Below are 18,214 nucleotides of genomic sequence, written 5' to 3'. Positions count from 1 at the left end.
AGTTTCAAAGGTTTCATTCAAGAAGTTTTTTTTGTGCGTGCTACAATCTGCCGTATGTTATTGATTCCTTTTGTCCAAGGCTGATTATTTTATAAAGATGCTGTTTGATCTCTGTGCCGGCACACTCTACAAGGCTCACTCTCAATATCAGGAACTATGCAGCCATATTAGAAGAGTAAGTCAACAGACAGGCAACCGTATTACCACACTCCTCAAAACTTTCTCCCCATCTGTCCTTTTCTTGTATTAAATCCGTCTCTTTATCGTTTCCCTTTCCATCTGCCCCTGGCTCCTTGATTATTGACTTTATTCTTCTACTCCCACCACCCTCTTTCTCCCACATCTTTCATCTGCTTTGATCATCCACTCTCTCTCTCTCTCTCTCTCTCTCTCTCAGCCAGTCTCCTTTTCTCTTTCCCCCCTTAGTATTGTCTCTTCCACAGCATTGTCTCCTTCTCTTCTGTGGTATCTCCGTCGCTGTGTTGTCCCTCCGTCATGCTGGATCACATGTCTCGGCGTTCCCGCTCTTTCCTCTCCCTGTCTCTGACCTCGATGGCGCTGGCTCTCTCTGTCCTGGCCTTCTGCACCTCCTACTGGTGCGAGGGGACGCACAAGGTGGTCAAGCCTCTGTGCCTCTCCCCCGTCAAGATGAAGAACTGCGGGGCCAACAACAGCGAACCGTACACCACCGGTAAGGGGCCTGTGCCGGGAGCTCATGTCAGCTTGCCCGTTTTAGCAGGCGGCTTTCATGTGGACCCAAAAATTTTCAATGTGTTTCGTCGTGATTTGTATGACCAATGGTGATTACCTGTTGATTGGAATTGGGTCGTTTTGCCGAAGTGGCTAAATTATTATTTTTAGAAAAGGCTCATCTTCTGTTCTGGCTGCTGGTGCTGGTATTGGTGTGACTGCGTTTGTTATTGTTTAAACTTGGTTTCCTTAAACTGAGCCAACATTCACAAAGTACTGCCTGGGCTCTAGCACATTAGCGTATACTTGTTAGGAACAAATAGGATTTGTACCTGTTATTCAAATCCACTGGTGAGTTTGTTTGCCCTGACCACTATACCATAGATGCTCTGTAGATACTCTGAAACACCATAGATACTCCAATCGGCTTTTAATATAGTCAACATATAGTAATTTCTGAGCCTCCATAATGTTGGACCAAAACTCAACATTCTGTCACAGGATCTCCTTACAGCAGCTGAACAATGTTAATCATAGCTGGGTGTCCATAGCAAGATCAGAAGGCAGTGACTACTGTTAACTCTAGAGATCAAATCAACTCAGATTGGCTCCCTTTTTTGTAGTATTTCAAGCAGTAGGGAAATCTTTTAAAGAGGTTCAGCTCTTTATGTACAACAGCAGAGCACATTTAACAGAGGAGTATTGCCCCTCTAACTGAGAAATGTCATAGGTTGTACACTGTCTGCTCTATTTACTTACTTAGTGAATGCACCGGGCAACTGATCCATTTTAATCCCACATATTGTTTTGTGGAAGAGATTATATGCTGTATCACTGATTCCTCACGGACTAAGTCAACATCTTACTGTGTTCTCAGTCCATTATTCTCTAAAAACCTTAAGGAGATCAGAGCCAGAAAATCACAGTCACTGATTAAACACAAAGGACTTAAAGACTGTAGTTCATATAACGTTATTAATCAATTCACCTTGTTTAGAGTTATGTCAGGAAGTCTTATAAATCAAATAGTTCCTGGCTGACATTGTTATGCAAGCATACATAACAACAGCTATTATGTCTTGACATTTATTTTCAATAACAAATTAACACTATGTGGAAAGTAAAGACTGAAATGTCATTTTCAAGTTTTTGTTTAAGTCTTCATATCATATTGGTTCATTTACACAGTGATTCATTTATTTTCCATCCAGTTATTTTTGGAAAATGAACCCTACTATCATATACGGTCAGGTTATTGTACATTTAAACTACATTTATCGTGTGTCAAAATTTTCAAATTGCTATTGGTTTTTTATAGTCTAAACACATTGCCATTACATTCTGTTGCTGGCTTGAGCTGGCTTGTGTCCCTGTGTGCACTGATCCTTACTTCTCAGGCAGATCATATTTAGGCTTGTGACCCGGTTTTGCCACTGCGTCTCTTTCTGCTCTCAGAGAAGCCCACGCGTGATCCCAAAAACGAGTCCTTGGAACCCATCTCAACGCTTTCACCAAAGAGAATGGAAGAGCTCCTCAAGATTCGGCAGAGGCAGCTGGCCAACGCGGTCCACTATATCTGGGAGACGGGAGAGGACAAATTCATGTTTAGATACTTCCACACGGGCTTCTGGGAGTCCTGCGAGAAACACACTGATGGTAAGAAAGGAGAGGGTAAAAGAGTGGGTGAGAAAGAGAAATAGAGAGTGGAGCCATATTCTATCAGAGCCTGGCTCATGAAGAATGCGAATAATATGAATATCAATAATATGAGCCTGGGCAATAAAGGGACAGGCACTCGAGAATAAGACAGACAAGGAAAAAATGTACTTGACAACCGAGAAGTGAATTATTGTGTGCGAGCCACTGACCTCATGGAAACTGATTTTTCAATTTATTTTAGGGGAACAGTGCCGCAGTTTCATTGAGCTGACTCCAGGAGAGACTCAAGGTGAATCCTCACTTTCGCATGTTTGCGCGCAAGGACACCTGCCTGTCCCTTATACATCACGCACCTTTAGTAAATGAGGGTACACAACCGTGTCGTTCTGCTCTCCACAGATTAGTCAATGCTGTCCTTCCGGTCACGCTGCAGATGGTGTTCTTGGGTGGTGTGTCTAGCTGCAGTATCTAGTTCAGTGATGCACACATTACATGTACACGCAGTCCTCTACAGCACAATGGCTGTGCAGCTGAGCTGATGTGCGGAGTGAACAGAAGAAACAGCTGGAAGTGCTTTGGAGGTCACGCATGCTTGCGTGGACCCTTGAACCCGTGGGGGATGCTTCAGCCATGCGATGGGCTTATAAATGTGATTAGGCATTCCAGATTGGGGATGCGACAAGAAACAAGAATACAAGGTTATTAAAGAAAGACTAGTGTAGCTGTATTGCTTATTACTTATTTCCCTCCTAGACTGCAGAATGTCAGTGATTTTGCATTGGACGTGTAACCTGTTTCCCCCGTGATGTCATCATAATTCATTTGTGTACGTTGTCTCAGTCCCTCTCTGTGTCAGTATGAATGTGTTCCTGCAGCACAGAATGCCACACATGAAAGAAACTGTAACTGTAACAAACTCCACGGATGCTTTACTCAAGATTTTAAAAGCTTATGTGTATGAAATCTCTCATGCTGGATATTTTTATGTGTTTCGGTAACTGCTGAATTGGTGACGTTGATGTTATTGGGTGTCAGTGACGGTGTGTACTGACTGAGTGTGGATATGTACCTCATTGGAGTCTGATTTACTAAGACCTTTAGCCACATACAAAACCTTTTAGCACATGCAAAACTAATAATGCAACCAGTGATTGGTGCAAAACAAATACTACGGCCAATCATTGGCCATGTTATTGGTTTTGCATGTGATAAATAGGTTTTGCATGTGCTAAAGGTCTTTGTAAATCAGGCTCTTTAGTGTGAATGTGTATCAGTGTCCTATCAGTGGTATTTTGTTTGACTGTTAGCATGAATGTGCGTTATTGTTTCCGTTAGTGGTTGTGTGTTTGAACGCCAGTGTGAATGTGTGTCTCCGGCTCGGCATTTGATCATCAGTGGAATCGGGTGTCAGTGTCCAGGCGTGTCGGTGATGCTGCCCTCTCCCTAGTTCCAGGGGTCCTCTGGCTGTCTGTGGTGTCAGTGTCCCGCTGTGTCGGTGACGCTGCCCTCTCCCTTTCAGGGGTCCTGTGGCTGTCCGTGGTGTCAGAGATCATGTACATCAGCCTGCTGTCCATGGGCTTCCTGCTCATGTGGCTGGAGGTCCTGTGCTCCCGCAGCGAGATGCACGCGCTCAAGATCAACGCCTACGCCGCCATCTGCACGGTTCTGTCTGGTGGGCCTCTGTTCAGCTCGGGGGTTCTCTCCGAATCTCCATCACACCCCCCCCCCCCCCCAACTCCTTATTTCTTGGTCCTGAGAAAATTACATTTGAATTTGTTTTCTCTGGACGTGTTCCATTATTATACCAGTAAAAAAAAACAAACGAAAAACCAAAAAACATGTTGCTATTCAATTAGTTTTCATGCTGCAGAGCCTGAGTTATACACAGACAGTGATGATTTCTGTAGGTTTGATTCTGGAGGTAATTGTTTATTACTCTATTTATTTTGATAGATATTTTTTTGATTCATTTAATTTTCTTTACTGTCTGACATCACAGACTGAGGTGTACACATATAAAGACAGTACTAAAGCATTCAGTGATATGTGTGGTTCTCTGCGCAGTGATGATTCATATCTTTAATTTAAATAAAATTTATTTTACAGGACACTAATTGGGGTGAGAACATAACTCCCTTCAGTGGCTTTAATTTGAAATTAAGTTGCTGGTCTGGAATGATTACATTTCGAAACAGCTGCTTATTCATTATACATACGTTAAGGACAATAGGAATAATAATGTGATGTGATAATGTGATAATTCTGTCAATTTTACAAATTGAATGATTATTGTTAATAGAAAACTCATGAGTATGATTAAGAGTCTTTCATGTAATACAGAATAATTTAAAGGGGATCTCTCTCTCTCTCTCTCTCACTCTCTCTCTCTGTCTCTCTCTCTCTCTCTCTCTGTCTCTCTCTCTTCCCCCCCCCCCCACCTTCTCGTCTCAGGACTAATGGGAATGGTGGCTCACATGATGTACACCACCGTGTTCCAGGTGACTGTGAGCATGGGACCCAAGGATTGGAGACCCCAGACTTGGGATTATGGGTGGTCGTTTGCGTAGGTGCCTTATTCAGATTCATAATAATTCATAAGCATATTTCTTGACAGAGCACAATAAAAGTGAACATGTGGCATCGTACTGACATGAGGTTAAATTCAAACAGACGGGACTGTGATACCTGAGTAATAAGTGTGATCGCATAGCATGTTCCGGGTAGTTCATATTCAGTCAGCATTTTTATATAGCCCTGATTGTCCCTGGCTTTGGTGTGCACCCAGGACAATGTGGCATCCTGTTCATCCTGAATGCGCTGACCAGCTCATTCCTCTCTCTGTGTGTCAGGCTGGCCTGGATCTCCTTCAGCTGCTGCATGGCCGCAGCTGTCTTTACACTCAACTCCTACACCAAAACCCTCATTGAGATCCGGCGCTGGCAGAGACTGCGAACGGAGGAGGCTCGGGCCAACTACGCCCCGTCCTACGACGAGGTGGTCCCAGGGGGCGGAGTCTACTCCATCAACGGCCTGCTGCCATGTCAGGACGGACTGATTGACACAGTGTGGCCCAGGGATGGGGTCGGGGATGGGGATGGGATGGGCAGGGGGGTGGGGGTGGGTGTGGGGATGGCAGAGGCGCCCACGCTGGCGCTGGTTGGGGAGTGCGGGACTGAGGGGTGCGAGGACTGCGAGAGAGAGGACGGGTACGCGACCTGTGAGAGAGAGGAAGGGTGCGAGGAATGTGAGAGAGAGATAGAGGAGGAAATGGAGAGAAAAAGGGCCATTGTCTGTGCTGAGTACCATAGGGGGGTGTTGAGTGATTCACTGTGTCCACAGGAAAGATCAGCGTGAAAGATCAGCCTTCAGCCAATGGGAGAAAATGACTGGCCGACAATAAGGAAATGCACTGGCTGAATCGAACTAAGTTAATAAAACTAAACCAAGAATACATTTTATTTTTAGTTGTTTACTTTCTTAATTTACTGTGCTGCTCCAAAGTGAAATGGAAGGAAATATAGTGTATAATATTGCGCAAGAGAGCATTTGCATGTGCCATATATACAGTAATCAGGTGGTCTAGTACTTCATGGTCTTTAAAAAAGTATTTTCTTGAAAGCTTCTTTACATTTACATTAGTTTGCTTTTACACATTTGCTTTGTTTATTTACTTGGTTCAAATTTGTGTATTTAAGATATGATTAACTTTACCATACTGACATCCACATATAAGGGCAGCTCATGATATAATTTTCCAGGCCTCAGAAGTGCTACAGTACAGACCTGCAACTGTGCAATTTTCCTTTACAAATGATTAGTTTACTTCCTGTTGCAATGAACCTATCAGTGTGATGACTGTGGAAGTGAATAGACTCAAAAGTATTATGAGAGGTATTTTATGCCAACAAAATTTCAAATACACTTGAATAAAAACATAATTAGCCTGGTTTCATATTGCTTCACGTTTGGCTGAATTTAATTCAGCCACAGGAAAGATAAAATATATTTCTGGATTGATCCTGTGACTATTTGTTATTTTATAGATAATGATAGATTCCGTACTTAGTAATAGATGAATATATTTTATAATCGCTGATGGATTACCATATGGTTTTCTACTACTAATCCATAATTTTTTGGTGTAAGTTACCTTTATCTTATGTTAAAGGATGGCAGGAAGTGATCTATATCTAATTTTTGGAAATTGCCGTTAATTTACAAAAATATGAAATAATTACCTGGTAAAGCTTGTAATTATGTTGTATGGGTCATGTTTTTCGGTGAATGTTTTCGATAAATGGATTAAATACAGTGTAGACATTATAGAAATGGCAATGCAATAATTAATATCGTAGTAATACACCTTTTTGAATAGTCATTATTTCATATTAACTTAGTTACATCAAACTACGGTACGAACAAACCTGTAACTATTATCATTGTTACAGCATTTATCAATATCAGTGAAAATAAAACTCACTGCCGTTGTCCATTCTGCAGTAGTATTTGACTTTTTGTGATGGATTTTCCTCTTTCTTCTTTAATGTGTCTTAGGTGGAATACAGCCCCTTGTGTTTATCTAGTTTATAGCCTTCCTTTCTGCTTACAGCTACTGTAATTTATTATGCTGCATTAAAGATGGATTTCTGCTCAGGGAAAAGAACGGCTCAGCATTCACATTTGTACAAACAGTGGCATGGGAAGATTACAAGGAAAGAGATTTTGTGAAGTCCACTTTCAGATGATGGACAGAAGATTATGCCAGTAATCCCAAGTTAAAGGGAGTGGAGGAAAGGAGGAAAGAGTGAGAGATGGGGAGAAGAGAAGTACAGTGAGCAAGAGGGAACAAGGGCATAAAATGGGTTGGACCACACACACGCACGCATGCACCGTGCACAGACACATACACATTCACACACAGGATTAATATCGTAAAAACATAGCCATTTGCCAAGACGGTGCAGAACGTTTATGTGGACAAAGAGATTATCCCATATTATGTCCAATATAAGTTTGTAAATCACAGAATTGAACATTTGGGCCAGATTGTGATGTGTGGGTCCTTACCCTCTATGTACATAGTTTCAGGCACGTAAGAGGGCATACCTTTGCTTGCACACATATACCAGTGTTCCAGTTCACACACAAAATGCATATCAGTCATATTAATGATAAAAACCTTTATGACACAATATGGCTGTTTTGATCAAAAGCCAGGACACAAATACACACAAATTTCAAGTCTACACAATCAGTCATGTTCCCATTGTCTCTGGTATAGAACTAAAATATTTTCTACTATTTAAATGTTTACTTCAGGCCCTCCCTCCCCTTTATCTACTGGTATTGCCGCTATTTACCTAAAACCTAATAGTTAGCTGAGAAAGTTAAATGAATTCAATAACAAATAATAAATAAAGAGATTTTCAGAACAGGGTTGAGAACTCACAATTACCCAAAATCTGCAAGTTGTATTAACTGATGTGCAATTTATATTATGTAATCACTTCATCTTGGCAGCTGTACTTACAGTGATACAAGAGCGACAGCAGTCTGATACTTATGTCTTTCCTTCAACTGTTGGGTTATGGTTATGTAATGACATTGGCGTCAAGGATGAAATTAAATAAAGAGAAGACTGAGTGAGCAGACTGGACTAGACAGTATACAGCCTTCGCTTGTGAAAGGAAGCAAGAGATAAATGAGAGAGGAGAAATAAAGGAATCATATTACTCCTGGGGCTGGTACTGGATGAGATGAAGGGCGTCTTCATTTTCTAGGATTCCTTTGATGAACTCTCCTTCAGTCAGCCTCCCTAAAAGGTAGAGCGACGCACAGAGGACAGTTTCACAAAGGTCTTTCACATAAATACTGCCATATTCACATCTCCGTTTTGCAAGTAGGCCTACACTCTTGCAATGTTTGACTATGTGAAGTACTGTGTACCAGACCCCCCAGTCACTAGTTTCCCTCACATACCGTATGTTCCAGGTGAAAACAACACAACATACAAAGCATCACAAATCACATGCTTTGGCTGGCTTGATTTTTTCAAATCCACATGCATCCTGAATATCGCAAGCTAGACTCAAGAGATGACATTAACAGTACGCTTGGAAATTTTGTTTTTACCGTCTTCTGCTATGTTGAAGTAGCTCCACAGTTTGCTGGCTCTCTTTTCAGCAGTATTCTCATCTGCTGGCAGCCTTGTCTGTTCACTTGCAGGGATGAGCTTGAACAAGGCCTAAAAGGGGAACAGATGATTTTGGAAAATATTTCAAGATATAAAATACTTTTTAAAGTATAACTCTTTTTAACTTATGATGGAGGTCCCCTGGATGCCTTTGGGCCTCTATGTGGGTTCCTGAATCACAAAAGGTTGAAAACCCCCAGGAGCCTGTTCCACAAAGTAGGATCACTGAGTTAGATGGATAACTGCACTAAGTAAAACAAGGACCCTCACCCCCAAACCTGGAACATGGACTAAAGTAAAAAGAACTGTTTTTCTTTTGCGCAGTTATCTGGCTAACAGTAATCCTGATTTGGAGAACAGGACCCTGGTCTATTGAATGGTTAATGTTTCTCTTTACAACAAAAATCTACAGGGTGCTGCACCATTTCCTGAGTCAGGCTTATTCTTGAATACTCATTCACAACCAATTTGAAATGAACATCTATTATCGAACGTAATTATATCCCAAAACGTTTACCTTAAAGCGGCATTTAACAGCATGTAATACACAGGGAAGTCCAGGTTTGAGACCTCAATGTAATCCGTTATTTTTGCAACTGTGCTGCCACCTACCCTTAAAAGGGTTCATAACATTCAATTTAAGTCTTCCTTTTAAAATGTTTTGTTGTGTTCGCGCTATTGTGAATGATAATTAAATTCCGAGGTAAAATAACGGATACTAGCAAGGAGAACATAGTTATAATATTTTATCGATTACTTACACAATTTGATTAAGTCGGTTTACATATGAAAACTTACGTACAGGTTCAATGAAGCCCATTTATCCATTACATTAATTACATTTATTTGGCAGACGCTTTTATCCAAAGCGACGTACAAAAAGTGCATTTCATGGTCATGGACAACTACAAAACACAGGTTCAATAAGATACAATACTTATTGTGTACAGCTACCCAAAATATGCCGTGTATTGTCATTGCTGTGGTTTAAATGTTATGCATCGGGTAGCATCATATGAATGCGTTGTCAAGTGCTAATTGAAGGTGGATACACACGGAAGTGTTATTTTAACCAGTAGTATGCTTATCATGAACTCATAAGAATCTGTTTTTTTGTCTAATGATTATTAGCGTCTTCAACAGTCCTGTGCAGCTTCAGCAATAGGCCTAAACCACCATATGAAAGCATTCTATTGACAGCTTGCATCGTGACCACAAGTTTTTTTAAAGAAAAAAGAAAAAACGATTACAATTTACTCTCCGTAAAAATTACATTGGTATGTTTGGACTGGACCGTTAAGTAGCTGTGCTGATAATATCTTGGCTTCATATTCCACTATATAGGTGATGAATTAGAAATTGTGTAGATAGACATGCGAGGTCCTGCTTTCGCGTTATGCTGTCATCAATTCCGGCGTATTTTATGGGGATCAAAGCACATCCACAGCGATTTACTTGGGCTTTTATATCTTCATGCCACACAGTTTTTTGAGTCATGAGCCAAACAGTTCCACAGAACTAAATCAGCAGCTATGGAATCAAACTTTGCCGACGGAACTGCATTTTTGAGGTGACGGGAAGATTGCCTGATTGGAAATGTGCACTTACTCCAAGCCTCAAAACTTGTCCCCAAATAAGCACACATCTCCATATCCTAGCATGTAAATCCATGAAGATTAACAGTAAGTATATCTAACTGTTAATCAGGAATTTGGATATAGATCACAAGAAGACTCTTACAAGGTGTCTGGCAATAATAATCCTGGTTCATCAGATTTATGTTGATGCTAGTGTCATTGGTAAGATATCATGCCACTTGCAGACAAAGTCCAAGGTACAGTATAGTCTCTTTATTTCACACCCCCCAAACCCTGTTCTCTGCTCTCAATTTAAATTACAACCTAGCACAGATTAAGTTCTTTTCCACTTTTTGATTTAGATTCTAAGCACAGCTTGCTTAGTTTCTTTCTTATAGATACAACCCTTTGTATGTAAGCCTTTTGGGATTAATCAGTCAGAGCATACCTGAAAAACAAAGGGACCTATATATTACTACCTCTACAACATGAACCTTTGGTACTATGCCCATTAACACCCATCCAAACGGCCCCATTTTCAAGCAGTAGGCCTACACACAAGAAAGGCAATTAACTCTAATTATAAATAGCAACATAGTCTGACACTGAATCATTAATTGGATTGACTGTGTGTCTGAAGTGATTCAAGTGGCCAGGTAGCCAAAGCAATCTGGTCAGAGAGATCCAATAATCATGGCTGTAACCATAGATTATCTAGATAGTGGTTGATTTTGACCCTTGTCTGTGGGAGCCTGATCTTGATGTACAGCAGAAGGTTAAACCACACCTATAGAAACTCTGTAGCCGTACAGTTTGATCACGTTAACCATTAACCATTAGACTTTTTGTCACTCACGTGGCAGATCTCGGCCACTTCTGCCTTGGTGATGAAGCCGTTCTTGTCCACGTCGAAGAGAGAGAAGGCCCACTCCAGCTTCCGGCTCATTTTCCCGGTCGAGGTCATGTGCAGGGCGATGATGTACTCCTTGAAGTCCAGCGTCCCGTCGTCGTTGGTGTCGAAGGAGCGGAAGACGTGGTGCGCGTAGGTCTTGGCCTCGCTCGCCGGGAAGAACCGAGCGTAGATGGCCTCGAATTCACCTGGCGTGATGCGGCCGGAGGGACACTGCTTCTGAAAGTTCTCGTACCACTGCGACAGCTCCTCTTCCGTGAACTTGGTGTTCAGTTTTAGGTCTTCAAGGATCTCCTTGGACATGGCGCTGCTTTTGGCATTCCCCATCTTTACTGGAGGGAGGGTGCAGTTAGTTCCTCTACAGAAGAGCTTGGCAGGTTTGGAACACGGTTCCTGTTCAATGTGTGGGCAAGTTTTGTCTGCAAGTTTTTGTCAGTTTTGTTTGGCTATTGTAGTACTATTGTGCCCTCTTCTGCTATCGACTCAAATCCCCGTTAATTCACTTTCTCTTCTTAATTTCCTTCAAAGGGTGATTCTCTCTCCAGTCCAACTGATGTGTGATGCTGCAAATGAAATAACAATGTAAATACCAAGAGCTACCGCGCTTAATCTATTTAATGAGATGAACCCCTTGCATTCGCCACAAGTCCGTTGTCAAATTGCTAATACAGGGACCTGCCACTGTACATCATAGTTAGTTAGTCTAAAACATGCAATGCAACATGCAATAAATCATGTTACAATGAAATCAGGAATTATATCAATGTTCATTTGCAAGAAAGGGAGGCAGTGTGCTTTTAAAATGACACATTGACTTAAAAAAAAGGCTATAGTAAGAATGTAAGATAAGAGTGGCAGATTGTCGGCAAGCATTAACAAGAAATATCTATGAAATGCATAGCAAGCAGGCACAAGATTTAACACAGAGAAACAAATGAACCGATAGCTGCGAAGAAACAGAATGTAAAAGAATGGCTGAAGGATGAACAGGTATCGGGGATCAGGGTATAAAGCATGGAAAAGGAGCCCATGAAGATGATAAATTGGGTCACAGCATCACTGGACAGATATGAGAATGATAACAAAACACAGTGTATGTTAAGTACAGCAAAGCTAATGAGGGCTTCCATGAAAAAGTTATCATTAAAAAAAAAAAATCTCAGTGGGATTCACTTGCATATTATAAAGGATAAATATTTTAAATTATATGCAAATAAAGGGTAAATAAAAACCCAAATGAACAATGAAAGCCAAGAGAGACGTGAAATGAAGACAAACAAGAGGGGAGAAGGTTTAAAAAGAAAGTAGAACATAAATTACTACTAAAGGGTGGAATGAGAGCTCAGACACTGTACCTGCTGGAGTGAGTGTGGAGTCTTGAATGTGAGGAGTGAACTGTTGCGTGAGAGATGAGAGATGAGAGAGGTAGGGCTTAGGTCCTTACCTTAGTGGGCTGGGATAAGTCCGTTATCCGGGATTTTGGCTGGCTGAGCTGAAGAAACCTAAATTAAACCCGGGTTTTTTTGTCATTCTGTCTTCAGTGCTATACTTTTCTCCATAGCAAGTATCAGTGTTTCCCATTACTTACCTAGACTGTGGCAGCCCGCCATGGTCTAATATGTCCCGCCACAGTTTCATAATGAACCGAAAATATTTTTACACTTTTTTTTGCATTTGTGATTCCTGGGCACCTTCCACAATAGCTGTGTAATACAACACCTGTTGTTTACGACGTTGTCGCCCTTTTTAGCACAGCCTGGCTTGATTGACAATTCATTTATTCAGTAGGTGAGAGTATAAGCTTTCTAACCAAAATTTTTTCTTATCATCGCATTCACTTACTCATTCACTCTGTGGTAGCAGTAAAAGACGCTGCACCTAACGAAACGTGGTCAACGATTTTTTGTAATTTCTTGGAAAATACTATTATTATTATTGAGGACTTCTGGGCATAGCTAAGCTGTATGTTTGCTGATAGACCTAGCTGACATCATTTTCTGGAGCAAAACAGAAGCAAATAGAACAGTATCATTGCTTTACTGTCTCTGTCTCCATCTACTGAACATAGATAAGATTTCACATGCAACAGTGATGACGTGAGAGTTGGAACATTGCCAAAATGTGGTGGACGGTTGAAAATTGTTTTCATATCGTCCCATCCCCATACAAGAAAACATAGGAGAGTACAGAGTATAAAAACACATACAAGAGTTAATTATTACACATTTGGCTACTGTACCGCTTTGTGTGACACATTTTTGCATTATTTTTTAATCTGATAGCAATGTTTCATCTTAAACCTTCATAAGGGGCTCATTTGTATGCTTTATAATGGACAAAAAGCATTTTATTTATTTTTGGAGTGGTACAATACAAATGTCAGCTACAAAAGGCAATGAGAGTTGATGAACACCATGTCCTCTACCTATAAGATAAATTATAAATCTGTATTAAAGACCCCCACGCATGAAATATGGACTTTTGTGTTTATGTGTTGACCAATGTGTTTATGATTCAATTGTTTACTAGAGCCCAAATATTTACAAGAGCACAAAGTTCTTCATAGATCTAGCCTCTTAATTTTGCTCTCAAAGTGCAACTTTAAAATGTATATTGTTTAAAAATTTTCTTCCGGGGGAGCATGCCCCCGGACCTGCCTAGAAGGTCTGAGGTCCACCCACCATAGTCTCACAAAATCCTGTGGTAAACACTGAAGTATGATTTGCTTTCTTTTCCGTAGGCTATGATGATCCAACCAATGTTTTATATACATATTTTAATTATATTACTCACAGTTATCGTAATTATATTACTTATATGACGATTTCAGTTACATTAAAGGTTATAAATGACATGCAACATGCATTAGTCAAAAACAACACTGTGCCTCCCTGTGTATGTACTTATCAATTTTTTTTTATTTTTATAAAATAGGTTGCAGCATTCTTTATCCATAGATCAAATAGTTTTAGTCTAAGCAATAAAACTATAGACTTTTAAGACTTCCTCGCAATAAAATTCAGTTTATTTCACTAAAAGGTATTTGGTCAAATTCATAAAAAATATTTATGAAGGTGTTCCACAGGGATTGATTTTAGAACCAGTTGTTTTTGATCTCTATATAAATGTATATGTATGTATTGTTAAACATTACTCATTCACAGATACTGTCATTTACACTAGCACCCATAGTATTGATCTCAATTAGAAAAATATACATTTGAGTTTCTATGAAATTCAATGAAAATGATATTTTCTTAAACCAAATTCAAGAAAGACACATTGAGGACTTGGATGTGTGTTAATTATAGCATATTCCTCAGATGTAAATGCACTGTGCAGTTTCTTTATTGTATCCTCACTGTCATTCTCCTTTTGCCACAACAGAGAGAGGGATTAGGACAATGGTGATGATGATGGTCTTACTTAAAAATAATTTGTATGTCAAAACAAATATTTTTTTTAAAAAAGGTTAAAAAATTTTTTAAAAATTGAATTTAGAAGGCCAGTTAATGTATTCTGTCACACGAGGACGGCTTGTTTGTTTTTTGATTTGTCTGACAATTTAAAAACTTACATAACCAAGATAACAAAAAAAAAAAAATAGGATAAAACTTATTTCCACTGAGGTTGTCTTGGGATTTCAGCATGTATGAAAATACCATCCACTGTTTTAAAAAGCAAACAAATGAATGTAGGATAATTAAGATGATTTGATTCTGAGTCAGAGGCCACAGTCTAGTCAGCCCAGGAAATGCATTTCACCTACTACGTTCCCTTGTTGTGGCTAAGCTCTATAATCCTCTCTTACTCAAATAGCTCCTCTGTCTATATGAGTACCTCTGACATGCAATGGCAGCCCAGGGTCCATTCAAGCCAGGTATAACATAAACATGATTATAGCTGCCTGTGAGTAAGAGGTGTCTTTCCGTGCCCCCTGGCCCCCCGCTGCCCCCTTCCAAAGCCCCACCCCGCCCCTCCCCTCGGTACACAAGGCACAAGAGAAGCACAAAGGTTTTCTTGAGTATGCGGTTTCTTTTTAGTGAGATTTGAGAATTCACACCAATCCAGCACAACTTTGTTTGAACCACTGACTAAATGAAGTTACTTAAAAAAACACTTCTACTTGACTCTTCTGAGGCAGCCTTGAAATCAGTGATTGTCTCCCTGCTTTTTATCTCAGAGGCAAGCTTGGTTATTCGGCACCATTGAAGACATAGGGACAAATATTCTGTTCCAGTCCTGTTGTGTTGTAAGTATGTTTGTGGAAAAATACTGCTTGCACGTAGTGTGTAACGCCTCGCTCAGAACATTTTTCTTTGGAAGCACAGACAGTGCGCATGTACCACTCTATCTTCATGCCATCACATTCCTTTCTGCTCAGCCTGCGCCTCACTAACAGCAATGTGTAACTGTGTGGCAAAGATAAGTCTGTCAGTATTTTTGTCATTCACAGGATTAATCCAGCCTCCATCTGATCCAATTACTTTGTCTCTTTTTCCCCTCAGCCTTTTCCTCCTTACCATCTGTCTTTATCGTGCCTTCTCAGTTCTGCCAGCACACCCGTTTAAGGGGAATCTTCCTTGCTCTATAAATATGCCCTGAGCTTCCCTATCAACTGGATTACGACCTCTGAGCCCATTAAGCCACCTCCACATTAAACTCTTTGACCTTTTACTTCAGGTCTTTGAGGGTAGGAGGGTGGAAACAGGAGGTATATACAGTGGATGTATCCGGAGAAAAAAGAAATAAAAATGAAAGGAAAGACATGAGAACGCATATATTTAGAGCCTTTGGCCCATCTGTCCATCTGTTTATTTAGCCAACCTGATTATATACATTACTTGTGATCCTATTTGGCAAAGTACAAGTGCACGCAGAGGCTCAAGCATGCAATCTCAGTCTCTGTCTCTAACCTAAGCACCTGAATATGTACTTTTTTTGTACACATTTTTCCAGATATTCAAAGGTTTTCATTGTTTCAAGGTTCATGAAACCTTTAATGTGAATGCTGCAAAGAGATAAAAAATAATTAACTTTTGTACTGGAACAGTACATTAATCCTTCCCGTGTGCTTGGATGAACTGTACATCCACCTGTTCGTTAGTCTGGCCAAAAGTATCTTGATATGTGCCAACCAATGATCTACTATAGTCCACATTTGGTTGAACCAAGGTCAGCCAATCTATAAATACATAATGCAATGCTTGCGTACTGACACTTTTGTGGGGACAACACAGTTAGTCTATAAGCAATCACATTATACAGATTAAAGATAGACATTCCCTGCCTTACCTAAACATTTCAACAACTCAATAATGATATAGGAAATATTTGTCGCCCCATGATATGTGTCTCCACCAAGCCAATGTCTGTATTGCACTGTCAGCGTCACAAAGTTTGATATATTGTACCAAGCAAGGCCAATATACTGACACTGTATGAATCTCTCTCTCTACCAGTGCTATATGCCTGACAGCATGTGTGAAGTACATTTTTATTGAGGGTTACTGCAAAATATATTTTCGTCTTGAAACAGTCAAATTATTGAGGATCAAAAGAATTGTTTATCTCCCATTCATGAGACGGTCAAACAAAAGTGGAAGACAAAACTAATAGATACCAATTTCAATTTCTGAAGAGTCAAGTAGGAAACCTATTTGTATCACAAAAACAAACCAATGCACTATATTACTGATTCAATTGTCATTAATAATGGATCAGAAACAAGCATATGTTTCATCCCTGTATAAATGAGAATGGATTTAATTACAAAGCAAGAGAAAAATAAAACTGAGAGACTAAATTGTATAAATATGGTCAAGAAGCTTAGAGATGACTAAACGTGTATGAAAACAAGAGTGGTAACTACAGCGGGAAATGGAGGTAGAAAAGGAGAAAGAATGACATGGAGAAAAGCCAACTATGAGTTTGCGTTCTAATATAGCATCAGATAATCTTTCTCATGTTTGAAGTCAGTTCATCTTAATCAAAATTCAGCACATAAAAATGAGAATGGAATAACATTCAGCGGTCAAAAAACGTGGGGAAACATTTCTGGGGAAAAGAAACTCAAGTTAAAACAATGCCCCTGTCAAACGCATCTAAAATCTGGTGAGAAAGAGGGAGGGGGAGAAGGAAGGGAGGGGAGGTGGTTGGGCTCTTGGATAAATAACGTTAATGGGTTGTAATGACGCTTAATGACAGACGAGACTTTCCTGCGGAATGGAGACAACGACATACACAAACACGCGATAACAATAATAATAACAACAGCCTTCCATCTTGTAGGCCTCAGGTTGTGACGCAACAGATAAAGAGAACAGCCGAACATCTAAACTCCTCACTCACAAGCTCCTCACAGAGAGACACGGTGGCTACGTCTTTTCCGTGCCATGAAAAAATATTTCCCTGTGTTTTTACAATAATATATCGTGAATACATTTCGTGAATACATTTCATCGGAGACTACAGCTGTATTTGACCTCTGACCTGTGATCAGCAGATTCAGATCATAAAGGTAATTTTCCTTTTTTAAACATAATATTCTCTTTCTTGCAGTTACATGTTTATGATAATATATTGTTTTAATAAATTATTAAATTCATTATATAATAAAGGCATCCGAATTTAGATTTTTTCCTGATTTCCTGAATTTTCCAGATGCATAATTTTTTATATTTTGATGATATAGTACCACATGTAAAGCAATAACGTTTCACTAATATGTCGGTTAAATAAATGGGTATCCTTCATCCTTTTTACCTTATCACCTTGCACAGTTAGAGATGTTCAGTAAGGCAATCCAAATGATGTAGTTTCATTATGGGCATAAGAGCACTGTATCACTTGGAATTTCAACCTCTTTTCTCATTTTTATAGTCGCAGTTCTTTAATCAAGACTCTGTGCATTGTCTTGGCCTATTTCGGAGAAGCATTGATGCAGTTTGACATCAAATGTCGCAGCTATAAACTGCTAGTGTAAAACCAGATTGTGTCTTTTCGATACAGCAGAGTGAGATAAATTACTTGCCCTTTTTATTAATCAACCACTTCTTGAAACAGGAGTGAACACGTTGGAATTCACGGAAAGCAGAACTACACTGGAAAAGTGAACAACGGAGGGAAATACACAGGAGCCATTGGACAGGAGACAACAACAGGACAACCAGCAAGCAAACAAAG

At 39.9% G+C, this 18,214-nt stretch overlaps 2 protein-coding genes across 2 annotated transcripts; one reads left to right on the top strand and one right to left on the bottom strand.

Annotated features, from left to right (window-relative positions):
• The first annotated feature begins 495 nt into the window (after positions 1–495).
• LOC118209486 (germ cell-specific gene 1-like protein) lies at positions 496–6,437 on the top strand. Its single transcript, XM_035384806.1, has 7 exons — positions 496–691; positions 2,146–2,346; positions 2,591–2,638; positions 3,869–4,021; positions 4,801–4,912; positions 5,199–5,555; positions 5,601–6,437. Exons 1-7 carry the CDS (start codon positions 496–498, stop codon positions 5,701–5,703), a joined length of 1,170 nt encoding a protein of 389 aa, XP_035240697.1. The 3' UTR covers positions 5,704–6,437.
• A 1,077-nt stretch (positions 6,438–7,514) lies between these two features.
• On the bottom strand, positions 7,515–11,583 carry LOC118209494 (visinin-like). Its single transcript, XM_035384819.1, has 3 exons — positions 10,976–11,583; positions 8,482–8,593; positions 7,515–8,164 (listed from the first exon to the last, which is right to left on the bottom strand). The coding sequence occupies exons 1-3, from the start codon at positions 11,354–11,356 to the stop codon at positions 8,079–8,081; spliced, it is 579 nt and encodes a 192-aa protein (XP_035240710.1). The 5' UTR covers positions 11,357–11,583; the 3' UTR covers positions 7,515–8,078.
• Positions 11,584–18,214: the final 6,631 nt, after the last annotated feature.

Source organism: Anguilla anguilla, chromosome 1 (assembly GCF_013347855.1).
Source record: "Anguilla anguilla isolate fAngAng1 chromosome 1, fAngAng1.pri, whole genome shotgun sequence".
NCBI lineage: Eukaryota > Metazoa > Chordata > Actinopteri > Anguilliformes > Anguillidae > Anguilla > Anguilla anguilla.
The sequence above is the reverse complement of the archived record's forward strand: the minus strand, read 5'-3'. Positions and strand labels throughout refer to the sequence as shown.